The following is a 10,384-nucleotide window of genomic DNA, read 5'->3' on the forward strand; positions in this document are numbered from 1 at the left end:
AACCTTTAGATGAATGGTTGAGATGTCACCTCACTACAAAGGAACAAACTTTGGACTCGCTGGAAACTTAGCTACAGTCTCCAGCAAGTTCCAGTACCGTTTTCATGCAACAAAGAAACAAACGAACTGATGCAGTGAGCAATTAGAACAAGCAAGAAAGAGGTCTAACAGGGTGGTGCATGTCTAAATACCAGCTTTGAAAATGCAATATCTCCAAAAAATTAGCACTCATAGATCTACCACTAGCATTTTTAGCGAGAGAAACTTTGAGTTGTTAAATTCATTCAGATATATTGATAACATCAATTAGCTTTTGCAGTTCTACCACTAGCATTTTTAGCGAGAGAAACTTTGAGTTGTTAAATTCATTCAGATATATTGATAACATCAATTAGCTTTTGCAGTTTAAAAAGAATATTATGCCAGAGAAGAAACGAAAGTGAGAGAAGGAGCCCACGCACAAAAACAACCTTTGATATGAGCCTATAAATAACAAGACTGTTTGGAAAAGATGCAAGGTTTAACCTAGATCATGGGTTTGTCATCATACGCTAGTTTCAAATACGTAAAACAAATTAAACTTCTGGACTCAAAAGACAAATCTAACTAATTCAATCTAATAAAAAAAAATTAAACAGTAAAGTTGCACTGCATACTAATATCACCTAACAAATAGCACCTAACAAAGGGCAACAAGCAATAGTTTCTTATTTAAGGCAAATGAATTGGCTTTTTATAGCCTACGAAGGATATGGACTTCAGTACAATTATTAATAAGAAAATAAAAAACAAATGCATTCAGCATACCATCACATCACACCGCTCTGGCTTTGATACAAGCTGCATGCAACAGTTGTCCACTATGACCTCATTGAACTCTATGATAATCAGCTGTCATTTCGAGTCATGATTGCAAAAATAAACCATCTGCTACTATCATAATATTGGCTTTGTGTACAGAAGTGAGCAGTGACTTTCATTTTATCTCTTTTAGGGTTCTAACTTATGCCATGTAAGAATGATTCAAAGAGAGTTTCTTATTGCTTTGTACATTTCCTTTGTTCTCAACTTCTCCATTTATTAGGCATTTTCTTCCACAGTTTTGTTTAATAACTTAGATTTCCATTATGAACCCTTATGACCTCATTACTTACAAAATTCAAGCCCTAGAGCTAATTTGGCAGACAAGGAAATGCAAAAGTAGAAAATAGAATTAATTACTGAATGTCATTCTTGCAATATTCATGGCATGTTTCAATAACATTCACTGTATAGAAATGATATCTAAAAAATGATAAAAGAGAATTTTTCTTGTTAAATTAATTCTTGATGCAAACCCACTATGCTTGCGAACTAGACAGGAATGTATCAAATTAAAGGAAGCAACAATATTCAAATATGTGTCTTCATTTGTACAAATCATTTAGTCCTTTTCAAATTTCAATGGCCAACTCCTCAGCCTTACCTGAAAACCTCGGGATTTAGCCCCAAGAAACCCGGAACAACAGCCTGCACCACAAAGGCAACGAACTTTAGCACCACCATACCATTCAAAATTGTAATCATAGGCTAGTTCCGTTCCAGAAGGAATGTCTTGCTTTGCAAATATTCCCACTCTTACTTCGCCAAGCACATTCCACTTTCTTGTCTCGCAGTTTGGTTGACTGCATCTTCCAGTGAATTATATCAGGTGTCAAGGAAGTAGACAACAGTAACAGGAACAAGCATTGTATAAAAGAACATATAGCACAAAACACTTGGGAGAACTTCAAATATGATGCATAAAATACAAGCTTACCATGAATGGTTAATGAACCTTGCCAAACTTCCTTTTCTAGTAGCATCTATTGATTCTTGCCCGTTAAGGGAAATGATAAATGCATCTTTCAGACCTGCAAAGCACAAACTTTTGCACAATCATTATCATGAAATGCAGGAAATGAATTAACCAACTTTTTTTTTAAAACTCGCCTTCAGCTTCGTAAGCTTGTGACCTACGCCTTGCTTCCTTTGATGATATTACTTCTCCACAATATTCAATAACAAAGTGCCCAGCCTGGTCGCATATAAACATGGGTCAGAAAATTGTAACCAAGCACAATGCGTTATGAAATGAAAATAGCTGTAATCAGCTGCTTGTAACAGGTACATAAAGATAGGTTTCACTACTGAGTGCTCACAAAGCACAGCACCTTAATATTCTCATCAGCAAGAAGACCCCATCCTCTGCCTTCAGTTTTAAATAACCGTGACCTGGCATATTCACATTTCTGAAATCTCTGCAAACAAAAATAGCATACCAGAGAGAACATTTAACAAGAAATTGCTAGAAGAAAAATTATACTAAAACCAGAGTCCTGGGTTTATAGATCAGCATAGCACGGATCGTGATGCAAGGAAGCCATTCTTCTGGTTGGTAATAAAGGGCACTTAATACTATAGCAAAACCATACGCAACCAGCTGAAACCTTAAAACGGTGTAATAAGGATTTTTGTTGAATTCGCATCTGAAGCATGACAACAAATCAATGGCTTGTTTTAAGAAGAAAAGCCCAATAAATTGAGATCATTAACCAAAGTAATAACAAGCAAACAAGTTTTTTTTAATAAGTTTAAGGTCATATTTTTCGACTTAATAAGTTGATTACAACATTTTAAGAAAGAGTGAACCCTTTTGCTTACAGTATTGTTTTTGTTCATCTAAATGTAACACAGAATATTAATATACAAATCAGCCTAGTTTAAATTTTAATTTTTTTTAAGTTATGTTGTAGGAATGTGTGCCAGTCTCTGGTCTATGTTGTGCCCTGGCAATAAATGCAACTACGCATAGGAAACCTACTTGTCTTCATCCTTCACCTCTGTTGCATTTGGTGGAGCTTTACTTGCAGCCTTCCTGATTGTGATTACATAAACGTGTCAATTTTACTGGAAATGCTGGAAGAAGATTCCTGGTGTTTTATTTGGTCATTACCTACTCTCTTTACTAGTCCCTTTAAGTACATACAAACCTGGAAAAAGATAGGAGAATGCATTTTAAGCCATTTTGATAGACCGGTCATATTCTAACAGCATACTAAAGAATAATATTGCAGTAATACAGAAAACGACGACTTCTCACAAGGCCATGCAAAAGATGTGTTAGTCATACACCCAGCTCGATTAGTTGACATCAACCTACGGGCAGCAAGTAAAAACAGTTTGAATGAGATGCAAATAATACAGAACAGTCACCAAGCCTCAGATTGCCCACAAAATAATTAAACCCTGATGTGTAAGCAGATGGTAAAACCGACAACTCTGTGGGGACAGTACTCTAGAAATATTTTTGTTGCAAATTACACAGGGTAACCACCTGAAAGAACATCAAGGAGAGCCTAGAATGAAATACAATGATCAAGCTCCCTGTAGCCAGTAGGAAACCAAGCGGCACCTTAATAAAATTCAATCAAGTCCTTTTACCATATTAATTTGAAGAAACGTTTCAATGGGAGAGAAGCAACAGGAATCTATAAGCTGCTTGATTACATCCCAGGATATGCCGCAAGCATTACTCAGTCATACACCCAGCATAGGTCCCCCGTAGAAGCCTAAGGAGCCTAGCCCCAGTAAACAAGGATTTTGAGTATTATAGCCCCAACTAAGACACATATTGATAGAAGAATAAAGAAGTCACTTAAGCATGCCACAATGACACTTATTTTTAAGTTTCCAACTTAAGATTAGTTACAAATTTATATCTTGGCTCAGCATTTCTTCCTTTTTCCACACATTCTCTCCATGACTTTAAGCAGGTTCACCTACATCATTGAATTCAAAGATGGAGAAATGGCAGCTAACCTGATTCCTACAATAATCGCCACAGGGACAATACCCAGGTGTGCACTCTGTACTTGTTAGGACATTTAAACACCGTTCTCCACATGCACTATCTGGATCATTAGGATCAAAACGGCACACACAAACAGCTATATCTTCGTCTTTCTGCTTTGTATGCCTACAAACATTTGAACAAAGATGAACAGACATAAAAAGACATGAAATCAAATATTATTCATTAACGCCTACCGTCACTACAGAGGTTAAATACAATGGCGATCATCAGAAAAACTCTCGACTAGTAAAAGATTGAAAACCCATAGTTATTGATTCAAAGACTATATATCATGTACAGTTTGATTGGCAGAAGTGAAACAACTTGGTACAAATTAAGGGAACTAATAGGCACAGGTAGAATGAAGTTTGACGTTTAATGAGGAAATTCATCAGTTCAACTCATCCATGACATATTCAAGATTCAAACAGAATGAAATGCAATATAATTTATTATCTAGAACCATGAAAATCCTGATTTAACTTAAAACATTAGGAATATCAGGTCTTCCTGTAAAGTTTAAATGAATCTTATGCATTTGTATCAGGCTGTCAGTTTTATTTGGTTAAATGGGATCCTAGTTTTTGTATAGAAGTATTCGGATTCAGTCCTTGATTATTATACAACCGAAAAATGCCTGGTCTAGTGATGAGAAGTTTTAAGCTCACAATAGCAGTCATGCTTTGAAGTATAATAACCTTCCTGTAATGTCCACTTATAACAGGAGATTATTTGAAGGATTAACACCATAGATTCAACCATAAAATTTGCCAACAAATTATTGTATGCAATCAGGTAGGAGCAAATAAAAGCAGAGAAGCACATAACAATGTTAAGTTCTTGGACTTTTCTTCTTGTGTATTATAAATTACACTTTGATCTATATGTTAACAAACAGAATGTGAAAACATTGTGGAAAAGCTAAGGTTTTATTTGTTATCTACCAGTTCAAAGAAAAAAAACTGACCAAAAAAAAGGTCAATACAGAAATATCCAGACTTAGAAACAACTTACTTTCTATAGGAAAACTCATTTCTCACGATATGTTTATATGGTGGCAGCCCTTCACTTTGTTCCCCCTATAAGTCACCAGCAGCGTTAAAAATTTTGACAGCATAAAATTATAGATGAAGAGAAAAGAAAAAGAATAATGAGAAATTTAAAAACCAGCTGACAAGATAAGAATGCGTTGAAAATATAATACTTACCATGAATTTAAACAACCACCACCTAACATATATCAAATAGAGGGAACATCTTGGAGATTATGAAATGTAGTGTGACAATGAGTAAAACTAACTAAAGCAACATTTACCAAATTTGCAGAACAAATAAAACTGTGTTACTGAGTTAATCATGGAATCCAACTGTCACCTTTTACCAGTGTGATAATCAGAAAAAATTCAAATCTACAGGAACATAGTCCCACATCCAGAGATTCACTCAATAACCCACCAAGAACTGTCATGTTTTGTACAAATAAGAAATTAAGCATAGGATTATGTTGTGTTTTTGTAACTTCGAAAGTAGTGTTCCTCAATACACCCCTGGCAGAAAACTAGGTGCTACACCAATTCAAGTCTAGCAGTTTATGAAATTGGGTTGTTATGGATCACAGGGAAGTTCTAGAAAAAAGTTAAATAGGCAAGAAACTTATGAATTATTGATAGATAAAATAAATGAAAAGAAAAGAAAGCAACATTACATTCTCCCGATGTTATTTGCACACGGGATACAAGTGTAAACTGTCAAGTGCCCTGAGATGTCTAACACTGCAACTTTTAAACATGAGGAAATAAGGACATGATATGTGTGCATATGTGGCATGTGGATGTGTGTGCAAATTATTGATCTATACTTAACAATCTCTATTTAGCAACTAGTTGAAAAGACATGTCTGGATTCAGAAGACCATGGAAATACTTCTTTTTTTTTTGCCTTATGTAGATTCATTTTAGACATTGTTCCTAAGGGTTTTATGCTGCTTAACAACAAAAGTATTCAATATTCCATTTACTTAAGTACATAAGGCACAGGTGTCCATGTATCAAGCCATAGCCAGGTGTCATGGAGTATAATGATAAAGTTGTGGTTCTTCTTCCAATAGCATATTTAGCGACTACAGTTATCCAAGTATAGTCTTTCCATACACCTTAAACAAGATGGAAAAGAAACCTCGTGACTTTATTCTTGGTGGGATTATATTAGCACATCAAATGTCTCTCTTTTTTACCTATACCATGTCAGACGCTTGAATGCCAATTTACATTGACTTCCAATACAAGATCACACATATAAATGTGTTTTACTTAAAGTTTAGTTACCATACACTAATTGAGGGATTCATGTACAACAAACATGAGTGTTGCAAGTAATATTTCTATTGTTACTTATTAAAGATCTAAAAATATACAAACGCACGCACACAAATGCATGATGGGTCTTATGTGTATTCTATGTAAGTATACCTACACATCTATGTATGTTATGAATTCATGTACATATTTATATGAGTGTGCATATGTGTGAAATGTTGTATACTTGTGTGCCGAAAGGCGAACTCTTTTCATACTACTATCTGGTTCATAGTTCACCCTTCAATTTGTGTTGCTAATTTAGCTAACACTTCCAAAGTGCTCATTGCATTATTGACTTATAGACTCACCAACATTCAGATCTCTCGAGTCTAGTTGTCCAGAATCATGATCTTATGATAAAAACGAGGCGGCTGCCTAGACAACAAGGATACAGAGACTAGAATTCTTCTATATCCAAAAATCAATATCGATGTTTCTGTATTAAACTTCTTCTCTTGAAATCACGTCCCAAAGTTCAAAAAAAGTTATGTGTTGTTCTTTACTGAGAATGTCAGTAATGAGAACTGTAATTACCATCTGTAGTCAACCTAGGAGGACTCACCCCTAAAGGCTGGTCGTTAGAGGAAGGGTAACTCAAATCATTTATAAACTCAAAAGTGACTTCTCACTTAGTTTGGGCATAAATGAAAACCAATGTACCACAGCATTTCTTATCCTGGCACTAATGCGAATCGGCGTCGCACTAGTCTGGTTCGATCGAACACTGCTATTATGGCATTACCCCTTCAACCTCGCACACTAGACTAGTCCCAGACGAACACTGCAACACTACATGACCAACCCTCCACTCGATTGAAATTACAACGATGGGGTTGATTCTGATGACATTACAACATACCTAGTAGAACACACCCCCTAAATTCTAGCTGTCAGAGGGAGGGAATCCAAGTATCTTACAAAACCGCAACGACTCCCCATTTAGTCAAACGCGGAACTAAATAAAAACCTAACAGAGTCATAATCTCATACAAAATTCTGGGTACTGGGCTGTGAAATTTATTGGGAATTACACTCAAATTTTCATATAATAGACAAATACCATTAGACCTTAATAGGGTTAAAGCTCAAACCCTACCGGCGAGAATATAACAAAATCTCCTGCCTCGCTCAAGAAACCATAGGTTGTCATAAATAATCCATCGATATCGCTATAGACGAAAGAAAACTTAGAAAAATGAGAGGAAATTAAGGAAAAATTGCTAGAAATAGTCTTTGATTGATTAGGGTTTTGAAATTGTACTGAATCGAGAATAAAGGAGAGCACCTGATGAAGAAACATCAATCCCAGCGCGAAGAAGAGAGAATGGAGAGTGGAAAATGTAAATTATGGAGCTAAAAAAGTATCAGCGTATAAAAGGGGCGTTGAAAGTGAGTTGGGCTGGATTTAGTTAATGGGCTGGACTTAGTTAATAGGTCAACTATCAAAACCCCAGTTTTCCTTTTTATTTATTTATTTTTATTTTTATTTTTATTTTTTTATTTTTTTTATTATTTTTTTTCCTCTCCTTTTTAGATGGGGTAGAGATCATCTACATCCTTAGTTGTAGTGAAACCTCTACAACTCACAAGTCAAATCTCCTTACTCAATGTACCTCATAAATAATATTATTTATCTAGATTATTTAAAAAAAAATTTATAGAAACCACTGAGATAAGTTAACCAATAGTATTAGCTTAGATAAATAATATTAAGATCGTAAAGAGTCTAGGAATAATTTGTATTAGAATTTAAAACATATGATTTGCTTGTAGAATTAGTCCTTAACGTGAATTCCAAGCCTAAGACAAAAGACTTGTGACTGTTGAGATCTTGATCATCAACAAGTCCATCAAAAGCAGAATGAGCAAGAAGAAAAGTACTGTTCACAGTGAACAATGATGACGATACTGTTTGCAGAGAACAGTTACCGCATCACTATATACCAAGAACAATAGTCGAGCACTTAATGTTCACAGTAAACAGTAACAAAAAGAAGGAAAGCAGGAAGACAAAGTTTGTGGTAACAGATTGGGGGCTAGGGTTTTGTGAGGATCTAGATTTTGTAGAGGCTAGGGTCTGTGTGGCTCTAATACCATATAGAGAAATAGAAAAGGACCAAGATATTATTTCTAACCCTAATCCGTCTTAAGTAGAGGTTAGGATGATATTACAAAATAGCTATGAGATAAAATCATATCCAATCATATCCCCCAGTATCTCACCAATAGCTCATAATATATTCCTTAACATAGATGATTAGATAATTAGTATGGGAATCACAAGTGTAGATCAATCCACTCTTATAGGGTTGGTTCTATTAAGATATCATTCGCAACCAGACGCAAAGAAGTGGGGTTCATAGCCACTCATAAATTCTCTTTGGATTTTACAAGAAAAAACGCATATTTTATGTAACAACAATGATATAACTTAACTAATTACTCTTTCACTCTATTCCATATACTCACCATCATATCTATATAAATCATATCTGTTGGGCGCAGAGTCATGCTCTCACGTCGCGGAAGCGATATCACCTGAGAGATAGCTCTGGCTTTCGTTTTCACAAAATCACAAGTCAACCTCTATATTCTTGTTTCTCAAAGGAAACTAAATAGATAGTGAAATTCTTATTTCTCAAAGGAAACAAGAATCGAAAGTGATATATTTCATCAAAGTGAAATATACACTCTTTCTCTCATCAGTTCTAAGACTGAATGTCGAGGGAACCTACAACTATGGCAACACATAGCAGTAAAAGACGAGAACAACAGGTTTACGTGGTTCGGCAAACTTGCCTACGTCCACGGGAGGAGGTTTTTACTATGAGGCAGAATACCAAACTATTACAAGTCTCTCTTTCCCTCTCTTTTTTTTTCTCTCTACTCACTCAAGAGAATTTTCCCCGCCCATCTCTCTTAAACTCCTCTCCTATTTATAGGAAACGAAGAGGGGTGGGATGAACTAAGGAGAGCATGGGCTGTTCATGGGGAAGTGAGTAATCGTGCCTCCTCCCATGCTTGTACCCTCACAGCATGGGCAAGAGCAGTTGTGTCCCCTCCCATGCTTGTACATTCACAACATGGTCAAGAACATGGGAGAAACTCTTGTACCCACGTTCACAATTCTCCACCTAGTACATCATTTGATAAACCTTAAATTTTGGACGATCACCAGAAGAACCCCATGAGCATCACCAGAGAGTTCTACAATTATTCTCCAACATAGTCTCCACCTCACCCCCATCATCGCCCCGAAGGGCCATGCCCTCTTGGGCAGATCAACACGGGCTGATATGAAGTAAGTCCAAGCAATGCTTAAACTTACTATGTGTGACCACCTTTGTTAACATGTCCACGGGATTCTCATTTGTATATACCTTCATGAGAGATATATCCTTCCTCTATGACATCCCGCACAAAATGATATCTGACGTCGATATGCTTGGTACGAGCATGGTGAACTTAAATCTTCGCCAAGTGAATTGCACTTTGACTGTCGCACCACAAATTCATTCTCTCCTGCTCAATCCCCAAATCATCTAGAAGACCCCACAGCCATAATGCTTCCTTCACTCCCTCCGCCATGGCCATGTACTCGGCCTCTATAATAGAAAGTGCCACTGTAGTCTGCAACATCGATCACCAACTAACTGGAGCCCCATATATCCTGAATACATAAACAGTAGTAGATCATCGTCTATCTAGGTCGCCCGTATAATCAGAGTCAACAAATCCATCAATCTGACACGTATCTCCACCAAAACACAGACCTGCATCCGTGGTGCCTTTTAAGTACCTCAGGACCTATTTCACTGCTTCCTAGTACGCCTTTTCCGGATTCGCCATGAACCTGGTGACCACACTAACCGCCTGTGAAATATCTGGGCGTGTACACACCATGGCGTACATCAAACTACCAACTGCACTCGCATAAGGAACATGCTCCATGTGTGCCTTATCTTCCGCTGTAGTGGGAGATTGTTTACCTGAGAGCCTGAAGTGTGGAGCCAATGGATTCACCACCGACTTAGCACTTTGCATTCCGAACCTCGCGATCACCCGCTCTATGTAGCCCTTCTGACTCAAGAATAATCGCCGATTCGCCCGCTCTCTTCTAATCTCCATACTCAGTATTTTCTTAGCAGCGCTC

General features: G+C 36.7%; 1 protein-coding gene across 2 annotated transcripts in view; it reads right to left on the reverse strand.

The window, feature by feature from the left end:
* The window catches only part of LOC109830370 (histone-lysine N-methyltransferase ASHH1), a 15,312-nt gene extending 7,697 nt beyond the window's left edge, over positions 1 to 7,615 (reverse strand). Inside the window, exons 1-8 of one of the 2 annotated variants that reach the window (XM_020397620.1) lie at positions 7,517 to 7,615; positions 4,889 to 4,953; positions 3,841 to 3,997; positions 2,193 to 2,279; positions 1,972 to 2,056; positions 1,799 to 1,892; positions 1,466 to 1,664; positions 808 to 891 (exon numbers count right to left, since the gene is read on the reverse strand). In XM_020397620.1, the coding sequence (XP_020253209.1) occupies positions 808 to 891; positions 1,466 to 1,664; positions 1,799 to 1,892; positions 1,972 to 2,056; positions 2,193 to 2,279; positions 3,841 to 3,997; positions 4,889 to 4,953; positions 7,517 to 7,531 (786 nt within the window). In that variant the 5' untranslated portion in view covers positions 7,532 to 7,615. The remainder of the gene's footprint in view (positions 1 to 807; positions 892 to 1,465; positions 1,665 to 1,798; positions 1,893 to 1,971; positions 2,057 to 2,192; positions 2,280 to 3,840; positions 3,998 to 4,888; positions 4,954 to 7,516) is intronic. The other variant, XM_020397622.1, reaches the window with a different exon arrangement.

Source organism: Asparagus officinalis, chromosome 2 (genome assembly GCF_001876935.1).
Source record: "Asparagus officinalis chromosome 2, Aspof.V1, whole genome shotgun sequence".
Taxonomy (NCBI): Eukaryota; Viridiplantae; Streptophyta; class Magnoliopsida; order Asparagales; family Asparagaceae; genus Asparagus; species Asparagus officinalis.